This window comes from Volvox carteri (assembly GCF_000143455.1).
Source record: "Volvox carteri f. nagariensis unplaced genomic scaffold VOLCAscaffold_1, whole genome shotgun sequence".
NCBI classification, from domain to species: Eukaryota; Viridiplantae; Chlorophyta; class Chlorophyceae; order Chlamydomonadales; family Volvocaceae; genus Volvox; species Volvox carteri.
The window spans coordinates 2,691,496-2,713,697 of NW_003307545.1; the positions used below are offsets into that span (position 1 = coordinate 2,691,496).

At 54.7% G+C, this 22,202-nt stretch overlaps 5 protein-coding genes across 5 annotated transcripts in view; 4 read left to right on the forward strand and 1 right to left on the reverse strand.

Annotated features, from left to right (window-relative positions):
* Positions 1–463: 463 nt before the first annotated feature.
* Positions 464–5,121, reverse strand: aot5 (uncharacterized protein; the record flags this gene model as incomplete). Its single annotated transcript, XM_002946087.1, has 10 exons — positions 464–673; positions 774–992; positions 1,044–1,127; positions 1,414–1,531; positions 1,661–1,728; positions 1,994–2,191; positions 2,588–2,675; positions 2,957–3,081; positions 3,436–3,590; positions 4,824–5,121. The coding sequence occupies 10 exons, from the start codon at positions 5,119–5,121 to the stop codon at positions 464–466; spliced, it is 1,563 nt and encodes a 520-aa protein (XP_002946133.1).
* A 305-nt stretch (positions 5,122–5,426) lies between these two features.
* Positions 5,427–8,898, forward strand: VOLCADRAFT_115705 (uncharacterized protein; the record flags this gene model as incomplete). Its single annotated transcript, XM_002945736.1, has 5 exons — positions 5,427–5,992; positions 6,446–6,600; positions 6,913–7,045; positions 7,685–7,810; positions 8,589–8,898. The coding sequence occupies 5 exons, from the start codon at positions 5,427–5,429 to the stop codon at positions 8,896–8,898; spliced, it is 1,290 nt and encodes a 429-aa protein (XP_002945782.1).
* A 1,021-nt stretch (positions 8,899–9,919) lies between these two features.
* cgl81 (uncharacterized protein) lies at positions 9,920–13,794 on the forward strand. The gene is made up of 6 exons (XM_002945737.1): positions 9,920–9,998; positions 10,109–10,247; positions 10,444–10,533; positions 11,011–11,111; positions 11,787–12,026; positions 12,815–13,794. Exons 2-6 carry the CDS (start codon positions 10,184–10,186, stop codon positions 12,995–12,997), a joined length of 678 nt encoding a protein of 225 aa, XP_002945783.1. The 5' UTR covers positions 9,920–9,998; positions 10,109–10,183; the 3' UTR covers positions 12,998–13,794.
* A 1,598-nt stretch (positions 13,795–15,392) lies between these two features.
* On the forward strand, positions 15,393–19,502 carry VOLCADRAFT_86095 (uncharacterized protein; the record flags this gene model as incomplete). Its single annotated transcript, XM_002945738.1, has 7 exons — positions 15,393–16,194; positions 16,390–16,628; positions 16,827–16,871; positions 17,243–17,425; positions 17,549–17,609; positions 17,693–17,694; positions 19,188–19,502. 7 exons carry the CDS (start codon positions 15,393–15,395, stop codon positions 19,500–19,502), a joined length of 1,647 nt encoding a protein of 548 aa, XP_002945784.1.
* Positions 19,503–20,192: 690 nt separating this feature from the next.
* Positions 20,193–22,202, forward strand: part of VOLCADRAFT_86096 (uncharacterized protein) — a gene marked incomplete at both ends in the record, with an annotated part of 17,889 nt that continues 15,879 nt past the window's right edge. The window contains 4 exons of the mRNA XM_002945739.1: positions 20,193–20,496; positions 20,954–21,180; positions 21,393–21,590; positions 21,949–22,045. Coding sequence (XP_002945785.1) covers positions 20,193–20,496; positions 20,954–21,180; positions 21,393–21,590; positions 21,949–22,045 — 826 coding nt within the window. The remainder of the gene's footprint in view (positions 20,497–20,953; positions 21,181–21,392; positions 21,591–21,948; positions 22,046–22,202) is intronic.

A 22,202-nucleotide genomic window follows, 5' to 3' on the forward strand; every position in this document is an offset into this window, starting at 1 on the left:
GTATACAGCTGCGCTAACACTGACGCGATAGCCTACGAGTTGTGGGGTTACCGCCCAGAGGCGTCCACCCACCTAACACACCGAGCACCCCAAGGAGTATGAGGTGCAATAGCACCCTGCCTTCATGGCGATGAAGGCGTCACCGGCTCTCCTTCGCCACGCTGGAGGAGCCCGAAGCGGTCGGAGTGACAGCCGCGAACCCGCGTCTAGATGCCACCGAAACCCTCGACCTCCTACTATGCTATAGCGCCTATTCCACCTTACAAGCCATAAGCACATGCGCGTCACAACGTAAACGCCAGCGCACAGCGGCCTTTGTCCAAATCCGTTGATATCCTAGCATTTGCACGTCCGTTACTATCCAGAAAACTAATACAAACATTCTGTCTCCATTGCTCCTCCTGCTGCTTTGGCGGGGCCGTACAATCCGGACGGCCGCCGTACTGCATGTACTTTTCAAGTCTTAACTCCTACCAAGTAACACAGTTGAGACAGTTACTCCCGCAATAAGGATGCCAAGAACGACAAGTAGGGAACCAAACATCCACGACAGCCGAGGTGCATAGGTGATACCCTTCTTAATGCCCTTCTCTCTGGCAGATTGTAGTCTAATGAGTAGAGGACGCTTCAGGTCGGCGGATTGCGTATCTGTGACGTCAGCTTCGTCGTCGACCTGCAGAACGGAAAATGTATGAGAAACGTTTTGACCTTATCGACAAGGAGACACATCAAGGACAAGCATAAGACATAGCATTGTTAAATCTTCAACATACCTGGCCCTCAAGCGTCTCCAGGACCTCGGTGGAGTGCTTGACTATTGCGGCGTTGATGAGGAGCAGTCCTGGAATGAAGAAGATAATGAAGGAAATGCAAAGACCACCGAGAAGGTTAAGCACGAAGCCCAGATCTGACACGACCTCAGCGACCGCGGTGCTGCCCACCACGAAAACCAGAGTAAACGCGATGGACAGGACAAACGGCACACCGACAGGCTGCCCATTTGGATAAGAAACTGTTGAGCCGCTTAGGCAAGCAGGCTTCACCAGGTGCTCAAATCCGGCGCGCGCGGGGTGGTGGGTAAGAGGATACGAGCCCAGCACAATGACGGTGATGAAGGCGCGCGCAATCTGCACGTCCACGGCAAAGAGGGAAAGCGAAGTTAACGCCGTCCGCCAGTTGAGAGTTTGTCCACCCCCGAGTATCGGACTGTAGACCCTGGGTCAAGGAAATCATTCTATTATACCCACAGACACATGGCAGTGTGCATGTCTTCTGAAAAGGGTTCCCTTTCCCTTTGGGAGCTCAGGGAAGAGGGAGGATTTGGTAAGGGACTCAATACCCGGCCCGGAACACAACTGCAAAAAAAACAAAGGAACAGGGCTCTATATCAGCATGTTGACTGGCGGCACGCACCTGCAACATCACGTCACCATACGAAAAGGATTTCAGGATGTTTGTGTCCACATGGCCGGGGAACGCCAGGTATCCGGTGCTCCCAACGACCACGTACACCAGCATCACCAGGCAGGAGCTGCGCAGCCAGGTAAGAGCCACTTGGATAAGACCATTTGCCTTAGCCATCATACATTAGCCGGTGGGCTGTTTTACCGCCCAAATCCGCATACCACAATTGCCTGGCCGCCTGGAGTCCCCAGCTCACCTGGCCATGATGACCCCCAGCATGCCCACCAGCTTCCGGGTCTTAGGCCGGGGAATGTAGCGAAAGCGCTGGAAAGCCCTAGGGCTGTCAGGCAGCACCGGCACCACCAGGCCTGGCGTAGCCTGCAGCGATTTGGGCACAATAAGACGCACTTGCGCGAATCGAACTTCAACGATGAGCGTAAACGTAGGAAGGAAAGACGGCCTGGAAAGAGCACAAGGTCGGTGCCATCATCCATTCCGTGTATGGAAAGCTTGTGTGAACACGCGATGCGCATCCGCCCGCGCTACGTAACAGAACTACACGGCCCATGGAGTCCCAAGCATCACGCACCTCAAGCTCGTGGAAGATGGTGACCACCATCGCGTGGCAGTTGAAGCCAAAGACGACGATGGGGATGGCAAAGAGGGTTTGATAGCCAATGTTGAACAGCTTGACGCCCTCCATCAGCTTGGGCCGCTCAAGAGCTACCTGTGGAGACGTACCTAGAAGAATCGACATGATGCACGGAAACCCCATGCTTGCTGGCCCCTGTCCTATGTTTTGTCTTGTCTTTTCCCGCCGCCTTTTCAACCCCAGGTGCGACTATTCGGCATGTCGCTGCCTGAAAAACGTCCGTGATCCACATCCCCATTAAAAAATGCTAAGGCACTTCCCTAAAATTATCGCACAGTTAGACCGGGGCTGTTTCCTGCTGGCGGGATGCCAACCAGCCGAAAGCCAGGTTTCGACCAGGGTTCGATCCCTGCCACCTGCACACTCCCAAATGATCATGGCCAACGGGTTTGCCGCCCCAAAACAGTCGTCCCGTCCCGCTCCGCGCCGCCCGCCCTGCGCCATCAACGTCGGCTGTGTACATAATTTACACATCTTGGCGGGCCTTCTTGACTTATGGACCCCGCCAAACCGCCCTAGCCGCACACACACCTGCAGTCCTCGGAAAGACACCAGTGCAGCCCCAACCAGGAATCCGAGCACCGCCACACGGCTCATCGCGGCAAGGGCACTCATTTGCCTGCAAAAACAGAATTGCATTCAGACACCCCGGACGCAAGAAGACGGGTCACGCGTGCGTGTGTGAGGGACCAACGGGTATGCACCCATAGGCAGCCGAGCAAGGGCGCGGGGGAGCACATGCAAAGCGATGAAAGGCACGCAGGTGGTCATCACGCATTGCTTCGTTGGACACAAACTGGTGGAATGTGTCTTACCACCTAGCACCTCGCCCTGTGTGTGCCTGTGTGTGTGTGTGTGTGTGTGTGTGTGTCTATACACCCTTGTCAATACACCCCTCACCTAGGTAAGCACAGGGGCAGCAGCACGCCCAAGCCCAGCACTGCGACGACATTGTGTCGATCGGAGATCCAGACTGGCAGCCCCGCTGCAGCCGCCAGGGATGTGAGGTTGTCCGCCAGGATGATCTGTCATTGAAGCATCACACCGGCGGGTAAGTTAAATAAGTAGCAAACTCACCTCAAACCGCAATGCACATCGACGCCACATGGCACATGGCACGCCACAACTCCGGCCAGAAGAAAGCAGTTCCACAGCCATATTTTTTCCTCGGCGGCTGCATAAATCGGGTTCTCAGTCCTAACGCGCAGCAGCAAAGTTACGAAGGAGGAAAGGCCTGGTGCGCACACAGCGGGGAAAGGTGCCTCCTCGGGGGGTTGCCGCCCTGCACCTCACCTCGTATTTGCCAATGACAGCGCTGCATTGTACTGCACTATACTGCTCCTGATTTACTTTACCGTGCAGCCGTGTACTGCTCTCACCAGGTATGCCACGCACGCGCCAAACATGGCCACCACCAGCACCGCGCTCAGCAGCACCGCCAGCTTGCGGCCCAGCGCCCTCCGCACCAGCTCCACGTAGGTTACCGCGGAATAACGCTCCGCGAATTTCGACAGCACGTACAGCGTTAGGGCCTCTATTGTGCCAACCGCCACGCACAGCAACAGGCCGCCGATCAGACCTGAAAAGATGAAAAATAGCGCGGACGAGCGCGGCGTGTGCGGGGGAGCGCAGGCGATGGGAGGGGAGGGGACGGGAGGCAAGGCTGTGCCATGCAAGGTCGAACAGCGCGCGTAGGGCGCGCAAGTAAGGGGTTGAGCCGATCAGGACATCTAAGCGTTACGTGGATGCTGCGCATGTCCTGTAGCTGTGGTCCGAATGCAAGTGGAGAGAGCCGGGAACGCGGGAAGCAGTTGGTGCGTTCGGGTTGGTAGCCAAGACGCGCTGCTAGGTCTGGGGAAATTCCCCCAGGACGGGGTTGGCGTGAGAGGGAATCGGGCTGGCTGGGAAACGTGTCACCTCAGGCTTTAGAGAAGGAAAGGCGAGGGAGGAAAAAAGGAGGAATTGGACCTCTATGCTCCTGGCAGAACAATCCGCGTTTAACGGGCGTCAGCAGGTTTTCCCTTCGTCAGCTTCGTCTTTTCTTTGCACTTGGCTTATGGTTCCCGCCCTCTCTCTCCCGCTGGCCCCTAGGGCGGGCCGGCGACAGGTGGAAGCGGTCCTGGAGTTCGCAGACAGGGGATTAGGGGACTGGGTGGTACTGTTGGGGGAATTGAAAGCAGGGAAAACAGCAGCGGAAAGTGCGCGTGGGGAGTCATTGCGCGGAGTACGAGAGAATATGCGCGCTCCGCCCTGCTTCAGGCTAATTCGTTTGGAAGGGGGGGATGTGCTGTGCGCTGGAAAAGCGCCTTGCAGGAAGGCAGGCCAGGAAGAGAGATGCTTATGAAAGAATCCTTGTTTAAGGCATTTAATCCCAGCAGGGACAGCAGCAGCAACGGTGGCCGCTGCACGTGCGGGCAGATCCCTCTGGTTCAAGGTTGTGAGTTTGGTACTGCCAGCTCCGCTGCCACGCGCTTGCACGCTACACACCAACAAGGACAGCCTGGCGGCACCGAACATGACGGCATAATTCCCAAATCAACATGCATAGGAAGAAAGTATCAGCAGGAAGAGGTGCGGGACGGCTAGCGCTGGCCCCGACACACGGACGACTCGCTAGAGCCGCATAAACCAGGGCTTTGCGATGTCCGAGGTTCCGATTGCTGCCATTACTTCACCGTATTGCGTGGAACAGTAGTTCCTATATAAACGCGCTTTTACAGCGTGTGACATACTTACCCTTCCTAGCTGCGGGCAATGCCTAACCCACCTGTTTCCTGGAAAGCAAACGGCAGTGATAGGACTCCAGCACCGACGGTGGAGTTCGCCATCACAAATACGGAATTAAGGGCGCTTGCCCCTGACTGAGCTGGCGCATCGCCGGTATTGTCAACAATCCGCGGAACCGGAAGAGGTGGAGGCGCAGGTGGACCAGCATCCCCATGGAAAGAAGTATAGATAAACACGCCCCTGTCTGTTTGCTTTCGTTCGTGTATGGTAAAGGCTGACGATGACGAAACATCATTATCGCCAGAGACCAATATGGTGGGATCAGCATTATCTCCCATTTTACATTGAGGTACTGCGCAAGATACTCGGTGTCTGTATTAATTGTATGACCCTAAGCATATCTTGGCCATAAACCCACGATTCCCGTAATTTCCGGCCCAACCGACCAACTCCCACCAAACACACGGGACGGCCGATTCCCAAATCCCACTATTCCAATAATCACAAAATATATATTTGTCTCATGCCTAAAGCTATGTCCAGTCATATGTTTCAAGATTCTGGGCGCCGTCTGCATAGGAGGAGGACACCGGAGTGTTTCTAAAAGAACGTTTGCAGGCTAGGAGCAGGCTAACCTATCAAAATGCCTGCCATAAGCAAGAAGCAAAAAACAAACCATGGTCCTGGTGCCACTGGCAACTCCGCAGTTAAGCATAATGCGGCAGATTCACCGAAAGAGGATCCTCGGTTCCAAATAACTAGCGATTTCTCAGATTCAGGTCTAGAGCAACACGATGCTAAAGTCCCAGGGGCAGTCGCAGACGTCAAGGGTCAGCGGAGGCCGAGCTGCAGCAAGCCTGCGGGCAACGGAGCAGCGCCGACGCCACAGCCCGAAAGGCAAGCATCGCAGCGCGGAGCCTCAAAACGATTAACCTCGGACTCCCCGTCAGATGAGCACCCCGAAGATGGTGATGGCGGCGACGACCGTGGCGCCAGGGGCGACGGCGACGCCGGCACTGGCGGTTCAACACCTGAGTCCGACAAATTTCAAGACGAAGACGAAGACGAAGACCACACGCACAACAGCGGCAAGGCCGGTGGCTCTGAGAGCGACGATGGGGACCCCAAGCCCGATGGCGATCCTAAACCGAAACAGCGGAAAGTGCTGTCGAAGCGGAAGTTGGAGCAAGTAAAGGAAGCCAGCGACTGGTGAGCAAGCCACTAAATTCAATACATGCACAGGCCCCCTACGCCACTGACCCCTACGCCCTCTCAGTCCCTATCTTGCTCCCTGACTCCGGAGGTCCCTACCCTTGTGCCGATACCCCGCCGTACACCACGATACCCACGCGCAACCAGCCCCTGCGGTTCCCCCCGTTCTCCCCCCCATGGCCTCATCCAATCCTTTGACCCACCATCCAAGGACTCCCCCCAGCTGATTCTGGCCGTCGCCTCAAACGAAAGCGTCTCTCGCGCCATGCTCCTCCCCGTTTTTTCGGGGCCCCCCTAGATGCCCCCCTAGATGCATTTTCACCTCCCTCCTTTCTCACCACCTAGGTCTGCCTGCTAGCCTGCCCTCTCCACACCCTCTCCACATCACCCTCCCTCCTTCCCCCACCTTCGCCCCCCCGCCTTGACGGCATTGACGGCGCCCCCTCCCAGCCATGGCATCGTGTACATCAGCCGCATTCCCCCGCATATGAAGCCCCACAAGCTCCGACAGCTGCTGGAGCCATTCGGGGACATCGGCCGGGTGTATTGCGCACCTGAGGATCCAGCCATGCGGCGGATGAGGAAAAAGAAGGGCGGTAACTCGGGTGCGTGGGCGATATGGTGGGGTTGGAATCCAGGTTGTGGCGGGTGGGGGAGGTCAGGATGTGGTGCTGAGAGGCGCGGTGGCGGTGAGCTGAATGGTTGGGTGGGACGTTGTTCCCCCAAGAATTTTTAAGTGTGTTTATGCCTTCGATGCGGGCCAACAGCTTTTTTTCTCTTTTGCAACCTTTTGTGCATGGCATATGAAGATATGAACCTCCCCCCCATAACTCCTGACACCTTTTTTTACCCATCATCACCACGCACACACACAGACACACATTCTCCGTCCTGTAACCATTTGTTAATTTGCGCAGGTAAGAACTTCACAGAGGGCTGGGTGGAGTTTGAGGACAAGCGGAGAGCTAAGCGGGCGGCTCTCGCGCTCAACGGGCAGCCCATTGGGGGCTCCAAACGCTCAGCGTATCACTACGACCTGTGGACTATCAAGTGGGTGCGACAGCTGAAAATAAATTAAATGATTAAATAAGTAATTAATATATTTAAATATTAATTAAAATATTTAATGATAAATATTAATTAAATATTAAGTGATTAAATAAGTAATAAAATAATAGCAAATAATTAATTGATTATTGAGCTGCTTAAACTGACCCGCGTGGGTATGGAAAGGAGAGAGAACAGCGCCAAGCAGGAATCGATGACGGGTGTTTTTTCTAAGGTGATTTGAGGTGGGAGATGTGTGTTTGTCTGTTTGTGCTTTGTCTGTGTTTTGTTGTGTTAGGCCAACAATTGTGATTGCTCTCTGCCCCAAACCCACCGTGTGCTCTACCCCAGCCCACAACAGCAGCAGCAGCAGTTGCAGTTAGTGTTCTGGACGTCGGCGGTTGAACCCCATCTTCTTCTTCTTCATCATCATCATCATCGTCGTCATCGTCATCATCATCGTCATCATCATGCATCCTGTGGTTCTCGTCCCAGGCCACATCAGGATTTTTTCGATTGGGGATCTCTTCCATTCCCCTCCAATCCAATACACACACACACACACACACCACTCCACGCAACACTCCAAACAGCACAGCACAATACAACTCCGCAGGTACCACCCCACTCCCCCTTCCGCAGGTACCTACCCAAGTTCAAGTGGGATATGTTGACGGAGGAGATCAACTACCAGCGGGCAGTACGTGAGCAGAAGCTAGTGGCGGAGATCAGCGCAGCCAAACGAGAACGTGACTTCTACCTGTCACGGTATGTCTTCGTCGTGGGCATCTGTGTTTGTCCGGACGTATGTCTATCCACGTGGTGTGCGTGCGCGGTGTAGGTTGGTGTGGTGGTAGCGCTCTCCCTCTCTGTACATGTAATGTAATGTAATGTTATATTGTATATTATATTATATTATATACCATTTTATTATGATTTATAATTACACAATACATTTACATACATGCATATCCACGCGTGCATGCGTGTTTGATGAGCTGGGCCTCGATTTGGAAATGGCCTGCGTGGCGAGGGGATGCCGCAAACGAGTCCGCGTGTGTATTCCCCCCCGTGTATTCCCCCTTGCGTGGCGACGTTCTTGATAGCGTATGGTTCTCTCGATTCTCGCTGTACTGGGGGTGTTGCTCCTAATAGAAGATAGCGGGACGTGCGCAGGGAGGTGTGCAGCTACATGCAGCTATATGCTACATGCTACTCGTGTCTCGTGCTGTGTACACTACAGCGCCTCTCCCCCTCACCGGAGGGGGTCCCGTCTCGCCGTCGGTCGTTGGTGTACCCGTCCCGCCTTATGGGGAACAGCCTGATGTCGAGTCCTACCGCCCCACCAGAAGTCCCTTTTCGACCTGAGATGATTGAGCTGACTATGGAGTTGAGTTTTACTGCTTTTTGAGTTCACAGCGGTAGTTCGTCGCTTCCTCTCTGCGGTCATTCCTGTCTAGGCATATCCCCTCTAGTTCTAATCCTGTCTGCCATGTATTGCCGTATATTGCCGTACGCTGCCGTACGCTGCTGCTGCCTCATGCAGTGTCGATAAAGCCAAAGCTATCGACGCCATCGAGGAGAGGCGCCTCAGAGGAAAGCAGACCCAACCTGGCAGTGGCGGCGGCGGCGGCGGCGACGACGACGGCGTGCAGCCGGCGGCGGCGGCAGCTGCAGGTGCTGCAGCTCTAGACCACAGTGGCGGCGGCGGTGGCGGCGGCGGCGGGATGCAGCGCTTTGAGCGGCACTTCGGTCAGCGACGGGCAAAGGCGGATCCCGTACTGGACGAGCGTGCGCCCGTACTGGCGGATGACGTGTTGGGATTGTTGTGCCGGAAGCGTAAGGCCCAAAATTAGTTCGAGTAGAGGCGGTAAAGCAAGGGAGTAGTAGCATTAGCAGGGAGGGAGGCGATGGATGCTGCGCGCTGCTGCTGGCAGGGGTGCTAGCTTGGTGACGACCCCTTAGCAGAAATGTCTCGGCTTCACTAGTGTTGCATTTGTGGTTGCGTGGTTATTGGTGTTCCTTCCTGATGGGCCTGATGGTGTACGGCAGCGCGGGTCAGGTCACTGATGGACGTGTCGAGAAGACCGCCAAAAGTGGGGACCTCTGATGGGCACCTGCATTTGTACGGCTTTGCAGGTCCAGTGCTCCGTCCTTGAGCCGTGTGCAAGATTTACTTAGGAGGACTGAAGGGTTGACTTGTTGTGTTCTGACTTGAGACACTGGCCGAAATCCGCTTCCAGTGGCTGAACAGATTCCATGGATGGGCAGCGTGGGCTGTCGCGTTGGTTATGGGTGTGCAGAAGCACACGGCATAACAACCGTACGCGGTGAGTGATGGTAGCTTTGGAGTTTTTGAGAAGGAAGTTTCTGGCGCTTTTGTCGGATTTAGGTGTTCCATACAGGAGATATACGTTGTCGGGTGGCTATTCGGTGCGACATGGTGGGTTAGTGGTTAGTCATCACAGATGCACGACGTAAGCTCGCAAGAAGGTAAATTTCCACCCCATAGCATTATAGTTATTTAGTACTGTCCTTACTAGTTCCATGCATTGCGGACCGGAAAGCTCCGAGCAGCACTGTGTGCGTGGAACGCGAGGGCCCTATTCGGGATCAAAAAGGACAAGGCAGTCAAGTCGAGACATTGAGAAAGGTCGCGAAAATAGTTTGCTACGCACGGGAATGCCGGAAGAAAGACCTCACAGCGTCCCTACATTTGTCACCGTGGCACTAAAACGAAACGATTAAGGCATAAGATTAGCTTTTAACATAATATTTGATCTTCACAGTGGTTAAATACATTTTATTTGCTTGCAGCTTTAGCAGTCGTTCAAAACAGCGGAGGATGTCGTCGCTTCGGGCACCTTGCTGTGTGCGCACCCAAGCAGGTTTTTGTAGCAGCAGGACATTGGCGTCATTCCGTCATCCCAGGTTGCAGCCATGCTGCAGTTCCAAAGTGAGTTGCTTTCCTATTATCAACTTTTTGCGGTTGTAACGAGAGCGGTGTGCTTCGTGATGATGGTTTCCTCTAGCTACCCGCTAACTGTTCCATCGCTGGATACGTAGCAAGACGTTGCGGAGCCAGCAACTTCAACTTCGGCACCAATCGCCACGTCGACGCATGGGACATCCGGCCGAGCGATGGCCTTGTTTAAAGCAAGCAAGCTCGGGAGACAGCCTATTGTAGAGGCACAGAGGCCCCTAGGTAATTACACCTCTGTTCCTATGTATGACTGCACTCTACTCTCGATGCTCGCTATCCTGCCTGACGCTTGTGACTTCCCCCTGCTGTTCTGGCCGCCTGCGATTGATGTGGCAACCAACCCCCGCGCGCTACACTGCCTGACACCTCTCTTCTAAATCCCCCCAAATCCCCTCTTTCTTGCTTATCAATACCCTAGCGGAGTACATGGCGTTGCCCGCTAGCCAGTACTCCGTGTTGGACGCGCGGCGCATAGAACGTGTGGACGATTCGACATTTCGGTGCTACGGTACGTGTGCGGGGGGGGGGCTCAGCGCGTGATGCTGTGCGGGTGGGCCGCTTAGGGGGCAGTCTTATTCAAACCCGACGTTATTTGACCCGACGGAGTGGTTGAGATTACCGAACCACCGGGGGGTTTTGGGGGGAGACGGCCGTGTGACCAACGAGACTCCTAGAGGGGGTGGTTGCCGGACAACGCACACGCAATTTGGTGTGGTCCTCGTGCAAGCCTTTTCCCATGTGCACCGGACTGGCTAAGGGGGGGGGAATCCTTGCGTTGCACCCCGGCCCGTGTTTACTGACGCCCGGGATTCAGAATTTTACAAGTAATAAATTCCAAGATCGAAACTAACTTCCGTTCCAATTCCAAGTGCGGAATTCGAATTCGAATTCTGATCCGAACCCAAGATTTGTTTTCGATGTACAAGTCCAGGCTCAAATCCAAAGACCCAGATCCAAAACCAAATTTGAATTCCAAACAATGCAGTGGGTGAGCTGCGCTTCTTCTCCTGGTCCGTGGAGCCCGTCATCACTGTATCTGTGACGGTGGAGCCGGGGGGCTGCACCATACGACTGCTGGATTGCAAGGTAGGATGTGCTGGGTAGGTGAGGGGCTGGGCTGGGGTAGAGGGACAAGGCCAAGCCAAGCTCTGCTGGGCGAAGAATTTTTGAGTTCTCGGCCATTTAAACGTACACAGGTTTAAACGATCCTTGAAAGCTCATCTGCTGCGAGCTATGTCCTCAGGATGATGTACGTACATGAAATAGTGGACTCCGCATCCGAAGCACTGCGAAAATTGAGTCGAACTAGCTACTACTACTACAATTCCCCCATTTATTTTCGACGGAGGAAATCGCCAGCGCCAGACAGCTTAGATTTTTTGGCCGAGCAAGTTCCGACCGTGGGGAGGGGTCATACAGCGGTCAGTGGGGGCGCAATTTTCCCATCCCGGAGGATAAACATTATGCAGCCACACTGTGGTTATTGGTTCAGTACCACACAGACAACACACACCTTACAACACGATTCCGTTGTTGATCTGCTGAGCTAGGGCAGTTAAGTTCAGCGCCCCAGTTAAGTTCCTCAAGTGTCTTACTAGCTCTCGAAGAAGTCCCCGGTCTGCTACTGCTCCCCCGCTTCTCCAGCTTCCCTTCCCTTCCCGGACCGTCTTTTCCCGGACCGTGTGTTGACGTGTCGAACGTGGTCTTGGGTCGCCGTTTTTGGCCACCGTGTCCTCATCCCCCTGCCTTTGCGGAGCGCAGTTGCAAGGCAGCCGGTTTGTAGAGGATATAAACGACAAGTTCTCCGCCACTATGACCAATGTGGTCCGGTACCGGGACTACCAGCCGCCTGCCGGAGAGGAGGAGGAGGAGGTGGAGACGGATCAGGGCCACGGAGCGTGGCAGCAGCAGCAGGAGGAGGAGGCTGCAGCCGCATTGCCGTCACGATCGGCAACTGGGGGCCCCTCACGAAAAGAGATTCTAAGCGACACGACAATTCAGGTATGTCGGAGGCAGGGTTCATGATGAGGGGGTGAGTTGTGTAAAAGGAGGGTTGAGACTTGGAAGGAGGGCTGGGTGCGGCGAGCCCACCTAGCTGTGGGGGAGTGTGGGAGGTTGCAAGTGCGTGAGAGCGCATGGCATTTGTCGTATTGACAATTAATGCTATGTGTACGGAAGTGTGACACCGTACCATGCGAGGTGTATGCTCTTGAGTGTATTTGTATCCCTTTCCTTCCATCGCATCAAGAAGGTGCCCATGCATCGCGGACGAGCACTTTTGTTAGGCGCGCGCTTTCAGAGCCGCACGGAACATAGACTTGCTCGCAACAGCCGTGCTTGCTTGGCTTTCGCTTTCTTCCGAAACGTCGGTCGTATAGAGTTACATGCATAATGTGGAGTGTACACTAGCCCTCCTAAGTTAGCTACTAGACTCACCCACTAGAGCAGACATGACAGACATGCAAGCATGTTTTCCCACAAAAAACATCCGCCAAAACATGCGCTCGTTTGCACACACACACACACACACACACACACACACACCTGTTCTTCAGACTCCTTACCAGTACACGCACACGCCGAACGGTATATAGTTCGTTCCGGTACGTACATGGTGTTATCATTCTCCGGTGTACCCCTCGGCATCCCCATCCATCCATCGACATTTCCCCCTCATCGCCGCGGCATCAAGCAGGTTCCGAAAATCATTAAAACACACACGTGCGCACACAGAGGTGAATAATGTAGACCCAAAATTCTTATAATGTCTTTTTTCATGTCACCTCTAGGTGTGTGTGGAAGTGCCCCCCTGGAGCGGCTTCCTGCCAGTGGCGACCATCGAGGGCGTCGGTAGCAACGTCATGCAGAACGTGCTCAAGGTCATGGTGCCTCGCTTTCTCGCTCAGCTACGGACAGACTACGAACTTTGGGCGAGCGGAGATGAGTCGCGACGACCTGTTGGGGAGCTGTAGCCGTGAAGCTGAAGCATATTGTTTGCTGGAAACTGATGATGAGTAGATGAGCGCCATGGGGGTGGTTTGGTTTGCAAAGGTGACATGTAGCAATAGCTGTTGCCGTCCCGCAGTCGCGTCGCTTCGTTAGGCAGTGCACATTTTGCTTTGGTGCTGTTACAACAACAGCAGCAGCTGCTGCTGCTGCTGCTGCTGCTGCAGCTGCTGTCGCTTTTCTTTTCTGGCACATCAGTACCCAGCCGCGTGCAGCCATGCGGGGGGCGGGTTGGGGCGAGTGGGGGCTCGCAGATTAAGACTTGCGTGGAGGCGATTGAATAATCAGCAAGGCCGGCACGCACTTGCAAACCGGTTGGCAATTGCGAGAACCGACAAGTCTGTCAGCTGTGAGCGCGGCTATAGTTTTTTTTTGAGTGTGTGGACTCGACATATACATGCATAATGAGTTACGCGTGCAGGATGGGAAGCTGGCAGGCGATGGTTTTTGCTTGGAGGAGATTTTATGACGAGGGGGAGATTTAATGCTTTCGTTTCCTGATGCATTCAGCAATGTGCGCGCAACAGCCCTTTGAAGGGCCTCCTTTTGCACTTACCTTTTGTTGTTGCTGTGCGTGATGGGCGGATGTGAGGTTGGCTTTCCGCGTTCGCGGTTCACATGTACGCAGCGGTGTCGTCACTACACGGTGTACCTCGGCTATGTCCCGGGGGAGTAGGTAGGGCCTCTGGCAGGAGAACAACCGAGCCTAGCTCACTATCTTAGAACCTGACCTGCGTTTTTCCAGTTGGAAGCTGTTCTGTTCAGTATCTCTCGAAGGTCTTCCGTCACAATGAATAGTTTGCGAAGACGGCCAGCGGCAGGAAGGAAAGGAGCTTGGAGTAAAGCCGACGCTTAACAAGCGTAAACTCTAGCACTTGCAGCCATATGGTTGATATAGTCGACCCTAGTAATGGTCACAGACAGGCAAGGTGAAAAAGGCGATGTACTCCGAAGCTGGATCCGGGTTTGGGTCCTTTTTAAGGCTTCTGCCAGTACTGCTGATCCGTGCCATTTGCACATGATTGGTCGTTGACACCGTTGCAGCTGCGCTGCTGCTGCTGCTGCTGCTGCTACTGCTACTGCCGGCGTCTCCGCCTCATGCTGCTGCTGCTGCTGCATGATGACGTTATCCCGCTTCTGGTCCTGCCCCTGGTCCTGCTACTGCCGTCGCCGCCCTGCTATTGACTCCCCTCCTGCGGCCGCAGCAGTTGCCATTGCCCACAAAACAGGCGAGCAGGGGCTGGAGCTCCAAGGGAACGTGGAGGCTTGAGAGTTGGTCAGCGGCAGGGCGATGAAGTCGTAGTAGCCAACCTGAAGGGAGGGAGGGTTAGTTGTATGTAGCCTGAGCCCCAGCGCCCGAGCTAGAGGCGGTGGTTAACGTGCGAGGGCTAAGGATGACGGTTATGATGTCGAGCTTGATGGCCAAAGGAGGATGTGCGGGGCTTCCAATCCTATCCCCGCCGCCCGGCTTTACAAGTACCTTGCTGACTTTTTATTTGAAAGGCCTAAGTACAGGATTAAGGCGTAGTTAGGCCCTAAGGCCTGACTTTCCAGAGCGAGCCATGCTCGCTGCTCTGCCGCACGGAATACAGAAGATCCACATAGATCTGGGGCTGCGCACTGCGCATAGAGTTGAGCAAGTCAGGACAAGTAGGTCGTCAATGTTAACAATGGCTGAAGCGTGACGAGCAGGGCACCCTAAGTTCCGACATGTCGACACGCATCCCGAAGAACTGCGCCTCGATTTGGGTGCTATTCTTCAGCCGTGGATCCAAACCAATAGGTTATAGAAACTTCAGCATGGTACAACAAAGTTTCTTGCTGCCAGTACCTCAATGACCTTTACATCTGAAGCAAAGCTACTGCCGGGATTCGCCTAGATTTCACCCTATGAAGAAATTGAAGCCCAAGATTCAATGGGGATGAGGCATTACCCTATATGAGATTTTCCGCTGTCAGGTGATAGTACTCGCTGACACGCTCTGCCCGGACGCCAAGCCGATAGCAGAACAATTGTTTCGTGTAAGTAAGAGATTCAATAACTAAAACAGGTTAAATTTCTATGGTGTAATGATGTGAGGTCAGCAGCGCAATTCTATTCCGCCCTGATTTTTTTTGCCTGATTTGCCGAAGTCCAGTACGACACGTTGACCGCAACAACTTTTGGAAAGCTGAAAGTCGTTGAATTATTTCATTCACTCCGATTTTATGTATGCACTGGTAAACAATGGAGGCTACAATCTATGTTTTCGCAAGCTTCGTTTCAACCTCCATTTACAAAAGGACGCGGGAAGCGCCATGGGCTGGACAACGGTACCAACAACACCTTCTTAAAAGTTTACACTAAATCTACGTGCTCTCATGCGCTTTAATCTGCGCAATTTGTTACCAGTACGGCATGCACCGGAGCCTAGCGCACCCGCCAGTACCAGCCAACAAGACCAAGCTGGGGACAGCAACGCAGCTGCTGCTGGCGGTGATGGCGTCGATCAGATCCGTACGGCAGCCGCCGACGGCGATCAGGAACCCAGTGCCCAAGCACCCTCCTCCCCCAGCCCAGCAGCACCACCTGCTGCTGCTGCTGCCGGAACTCTTGCCGCAGCCGATGCCACCACGGAAACCACACAGCCTCAGATCCCCTCCTCAGCCACCGAGCTAGCGCCCCCGCTGGGCTCCGAAACCAAGCCTGGAAGCAGCTCACCCACGGCACAGCCACACGAGGCTCCTTCTAACATATCTTCCAGCCTAGCCGTTGGCTCGACGGGGCTCGCTCTACCTACCAGCTCAACCCCTGCGCCACCTGAGGGGACTTCGAAACCGCAACCACGCCCTGCTATGCCTTCGCAACAACAGCAGCAACATGCTAGAAGCCAGCATCTAAAGAAAGTCCCCGCAGGTTCCCCCATGGGCAAGAAACCGCAGGCGCAGCAACCCGCCACCACCACCACCACCACGGCCAGCGATGACACCTCCGCCGCTCCAGGAGGCCCTCCGTTGCACCAGGGGGTCCCCAGCAGCCGCATAAAAGCCACAGCTTCTAATGCTCCAGAACCAGCTCCGAAACCACCGGCTCCCAAGGCGAAAGCTGCTCCACCACCGGCTCCAGAACCACCTGCACCCCCCTCTCCTGGCGCCCTGCATCAGCAGCAACATCTCAAGGAAGGTGCGCCTTGTCTAACCGCCTTGTCTAACCTGATCCCGCGTGTCGGGTTCTGGCGGGTATTTGCGTTTGGTGCTTTACGCGGCGCTGGTGCTCCGGGCTCTGTCTGCGGGGGGAAAGGGTCTCGCCACCCCCGAAACCCCCTCCAAGTCAATCTCCACGCCGAATTTCCCCCCGCCGCCACATGTGACTTCTCAGAGAGGCTCCAGGCTTTGGCCGCGGCACATAAGAGGGCCTTGCGTCAACTGGCCTCGGAGCGCCAGCAGATCGCGCAGCAGCAGTCCATGTACGACGCATCGGGTCCAATGGCGGCGGCCGCCGCGGCGGCGGCGGCAGGTCGGGGCCCGCCGCCGCTGTGGCGGCCTGTTGCCGACAGCGGCGCGGACAGCCGGGCGGCTAGGGCGGCTGTACGGCAACAAATGATCGAACAGTTGCAGGTGGCGAATGGCGTGAAACATAAAAAAAATCGTCCGAAAATTAGTCAAAATTTTGAACTAAATCAAATTGAAAATCCTGTTGTTGCTAGAGGGAGGAGCATCAACGCCTCCCCGCGCTCACGCTCATATTGTATGTTTTATGTGTTTTGTGATTGCCGTACAAAGACATACATACACAACTCTATCTTACGTGCGCAGATAGAGCAGATGGCGGCCATGGCGGCTCTGAAGGCGCTGAAGGAGGTACGGCATATGTACGACTTCGGTACGAAAGTAGGATAACCGCAGCAGGATCTCCGTCCTTCATAACTGTCCCATGTCCCCCATGTTAGCGCGCCTAGGTATCGGTTCCACGCGGGATATCTCAAAAGCTCCTTTCGGATGATTCCTGTTTCGTCCCAAATTTATGTGTTTGAAAATCGAAATGAAAAGTTGCGCCATCAGCTGTAGTCAACACGTCGATTATCTTTATATGTCCGGAAGCCAAAAGAGGACAGAGGTAAAGCCAAACTCGCGCGCGCCTTAAGACGGCATGCGCACATTGTACACCTCCTCTTATGAGTAAAATGTTGTTTACTGGAAACTGTGCACACACACACACACTCTTGCTGCAGGGCAAACCATTAGCGGAGGCACGGCAAATCGGCAACACCCAATACAATCAGCAACAACAAGAACAGCAACAGCAGCAACAGCAGGTCGTGCAAGGTCAGACTGTCGGGATGGGCAGCCGGGCAACCCTTGGCCCAGCGCCGGTGGCGGCACAGGCGGCGCCACCGCCCGCAGCACCATACCAGGTGTGTTTTTGGCCCCAATCCCCCCCCTTCCCCCCCGACCCACTTCCTTCCCCTCCCCTCTTCCCTCACCCACCACCCTGCCTCATTCCTTCCCCTGCCCCAACCCCCAACCAAACCCTGCAGTTTTCCAGTGTTCTACTGCTGCCTCAGCAGCAGCAGCAGCAACAGGTTCAGGATCAGCCGGGTGAGGGACGCGGGGTTCGCAACGGCAACATCGACGAGGACCTGGGGCCGCCCACACCGACCCATGGTTCACCCACCACACAGGGGTAAGAGGAAAGCATATATGTGAAGCATATATGTGAAGTTGCGCCGAATTTGCGTCATTCATATATATCTGCATTTGCTTCGGCTCCAGGCAGGATGTGTTCGTGTTCGTGTCATTTCCCCCCTCAGTTGGCAGGGGACGGCAGACATGCATACATGCATACAGACGTACGGACGTGCAGGCAGAGATGTACACTCACCACACATAAACACACATACAGACACTCAACTCTTACGCAAAACCTAACCACCCCTGACCACCTTTAGCGGCAAAGATGCAAAGATGCTCCGAAGATATCCGTAAAGAAATTCTGGCAGAACAACAAAAATTAAGAAAAGCGCCTCCTTCAGGCGCGGGCGGCGGGAACTGGCCGGGGGCCCCGCCGGTAATAACAACAACAACAACAACGGCAACGGCGTCAGCGCCGCTGCATCCTCCGCCGGGGAGATGTTGACGGTGAGTGGCCGCAGCAGTAGCAGTAGGCAGCAGCAGCAGCGGTAGCAGTAGCAGTAGCAGTAGGCAGCAGCAGCAGCGGTAACAGTGGCGGCAGCAATAGCAGTAGCGGCAGCAATAGCAGTAGCAATAGCAGTAGCAATAGCAGTAGGGGTAGCAATAGCAGTAGGCCGTAGCAGTAGCGGTGTGTTAGCGTCCCTCTTCCACAACATGCACAGAGAGGGATGCGTCATCGAGAGGGAGAGGTACAGCGGGGGGCGTTCTGTTCGACTGGAAACGTTTTCGTTCCCCTCCCCCTCCCCAACTGCGCAACCACTACTTCGGGTTTACTCACCTGCCGCTGTATGTAGGTAGGTAGGTAGGTAGGTAGGTAGGTAGGTAGGTAGGTAGGTAGGTAGGTAAGGTTGTATGTATGTTGTTACAGGGTGGTTAACTTCGCCAGCGGCCCCTTTTCCCGGGGCAGTCCCTGCTCTCCCCTGCTAGAGGGGCACCCTAATCCGGCACCCCATCCGACTTCAGATTGTATTCGTTGGGTTCGGCAACTCACCACCAGCATCCAACCTAATCTAGCGGATCAACGGCGCATCAACTTAGTTCCTGGTCAGCTCACAAGTTGATTTTATCACGTCCTATATCGTCCGTATGATGGGGGGCCACCCCCCATTTCAACACTCCTCAAACACCCGAGGAGCCGGCAGGCGGATTTGAACCCGGGTCGGCCGGGAGCAGAAGTCAGGCCTTAACCTCTGCCAGCCTTGTTGTAGGTAGGTAGGTAGGTAGGTAGGTAGGTAGGTAGGTAGGTTGTAGGTAGGTAGGTAGGTAGGTAGGTAGGTAGGTAGGTGAGCTCCAATGCAACTTTGTCTATCCCCTATTTCCCCCCCCATCGACGTGTTCTGTTCCCCTCCCCCTCCACACCCTGGCACAAACATGTACATACGTACATATATACGTACGTACATACATACCAAAATACACATATATATACACACGCTTACATATGCGCAAACGTGTGTGTATGTGTGTGTATGTATGTGTGTGTAGCGGCCTTCTGCCGGCGGCGGCACCAGGGGACCCCCGGGGGAGTCGTCGGAACGCTCCACAGAAGTGCACCAGACCGCCACCACCACCACCGCCGCCTCTGCCGCCGCTTCCTCTTCCGCTCCTGCCTCGACCCCCGATGCCGCTTCCGATGTCGCTGTCGTTGCCGCACATTCGGCGACTGCCGGGGACGTCTCCGGTATGACGTCAACTTCCAACGGTCAACTTCCGGCGGTTGACCAACCGCCGTCGTACATTGAGGACCTCAAGGAGCAAGTCAAGGTGTGGGATGCCATTCCAACCCGACCCAGACTGTGAAGAACTGTGCCGTTACGGGTTCCGTGCCCGTCGAAGTATATTGTATATACCATGTAAATGTGATGTGTTTCAGACTCTCAAAGGATTAATGGGAACTGCAAATGGGGTTCACGTAAATCTCGTCGTTAAGGTGAATGTCCTCACCCATGCATGTATGTATGTATGTATATATCGGCCGCCACCGCTCTCCTTATTTACCACTCACTCCGTGCCCTGCCCACACATCCGACAGCTCACCCCCGCACGTCGCCCGACCCGCATCCTCATGCCCCCCGCCCTGCACTGACATCTTCGCAACCACCCAACCACCCAACCGCCCACGGGATTGTGGTTACGTCGCATCAGGCCCTTCAAGCTGCCGTTGAGCAACAGATGGCCCGACAGCAGCAACAACTAGGACAACAGCAGCAGCAACAACAGCTGCAGCAGCAAGTATATCCAAATGCCCAAATGGCGCCGCCGCCGTTTTGGCCTGTGCCGATGTACGTGCCACCGCCGCCGCCGCCGCCGCCGCCACCGCCACCTCAGCCGCCGCCGCCGCCACAACCGCCGCCGCCGCCTGCCGACCCCATTCTCGCTTGTAGGTGCTGTGCCTTCCCTTCGTATAACCGTTACCTGAAAGCCCTTGAACCTGTTAAACCTACCGTACTGACATGTACACATACATACGTGACATCCATACATACATACATGACATACAACCCGCGCCTTCTGCTTACTGCCGTGTGGTACTTCCCAACCCCTCCCACCCTCCTCCTCCTCTTTTTCAACTCATGTCTGTTTGGCACCGGCTCGACCGTCCGTCCGTCTGTGCGTACGTCCACTTCTCTGTTGGTAGCCCTTCCTCCGGATGTGGCTGCTGACCCGGAGATTAAAGCCGCACACGCCCGTCACGTGCGAGATATGGCGCTTTTAAAAATGGAAATTGACCGGGCCCGTACGGCAGCTGAGCTGGAGCAGATCCGTGCGGTCCTGCAGCAAATCCGGGGCACAAGTGCGTGACGTAATGGGTCGGTGCACGGGTGTATGCCTGTCTGTCTGTCTGTGTGTAGGTGTGTGTATGTATGTGTGTGTTTTAGATTTACCCAGGCCGTGATACGAGAACCGAAGGCCGAAGTGGGTGCACGATTAACTCCATACCGTTGCGAGCTCCGAAGCCACCAGCGACGTGCAATAAGCCTTTTTCGTAAAATAATGCAGGCGTATGTGTATATGTATGTGTGTATATGTATGTGTGTGCATGTGTGTATATGTATGTGTGTGCATGTGTGTGTATATGTGTGTATATGTGAAAAAATATATGTGTATATGTTCGTGGAGATAGGAGTTGGGTTGGGATGTTCGACATGTGGGTCGTTGTGGATCGCTGTTTTCTTCTTGTACTCCTCGCGCTTGCGTCGTCACACGCCTCAACCGCTCTGACTGGGTTTCGAACCGGGGCTGTGCCGCAGGCGAGCCCCCGTCTCAGCAACCACCACAACCACAAGAAGATCAACAACAGCAGCAACTACAACATCAAGTTTCAGAGGCGCGGGCTGTAGACTCGTTCGCGGGTGAAGCGGCCGCGGGCCTCAACTCCGAGGGAGGGCTGCAGGTGCTGCGGCCTTCGGAGGTTGCCGGAACCGGCTGGGCGGATGCGGAGGATGAGGCCTGGGGATTCGCTGAGCAGCCGATAGGGGTACGTAGCTGCATCATCAACTAACCGTAGCTGTCTGACAGTTGGTTATAGTTGAGCAACGGTTAGTTGACAGTTAGATTTGCTTTAGCCGGTAAGAATGATTATCACAAGAGTGTGTGTGTGTGTGGGGTGATGACAATAACGCACATGTGGACGGTGATGACAATGACGACGATGGCGATGTTATATACATACATACATACTTGTTGCAGGTCGCGGACGCAGCGCTGGATCGAGAGGAGTACGACAATGATCCCGCCGCCGCCGTCGGCGCTGGGGAGGGCCCTGCGTACCCCGGTCAAGAGGATCCCTCCGAGCAGCTGCTCCGCGACCGTCCGGCGCATCCGTTGGGGCCGTTGCAGATAGGCCCGTCACAACTGGGGCTTATTCCCGATTCCCATGTCCTGGAGGTACGTACGTTGCGTGGGTACGACCTGGTACGGCATGGTACAATGCATGTACGATAGTCGAGTTTTTTGGCAGGCGAGTTCTGGCGCTGGTGCGCGTTCCGCACAACTCCGCACCCTCTTACTCACATTGTTCTTACATTGCTCTTACTCACATTGTTACTCTCTATTGTTCTCTTTCTCTCAAATATATACTCTAACACAAACACAAATACACACAAATACACACAAACACATTTTTCGCAACTCCTCCCTGTCGCGTATCATATCTCCCTCCTTCCCCTCCTTTCCTTTCTCTTCATCTTCACTCCGCGGGCGGCCCCCAATGCCCCCTCACACAATTTCCAAACCGCAACTGCAGGTTCGCCTCTTCACTGCCGGGCCCTTCCAGAAACGAGGGACGTACCGTGTACGGGCCGTACTGTACGACGGATACCAACCGATGGAAGCAGCTCCAGGTGTGATGATTTGATTATGATGTTTATGATGATGGTGATGATGGTGATCATGATGGTGATGATGGTGATCATGATGGTGATGATGGTGATCATGATGGTGATGATGCGGATCATGATGGTGATGATGGTGATCATGATGGCGATGATGGTGATCATG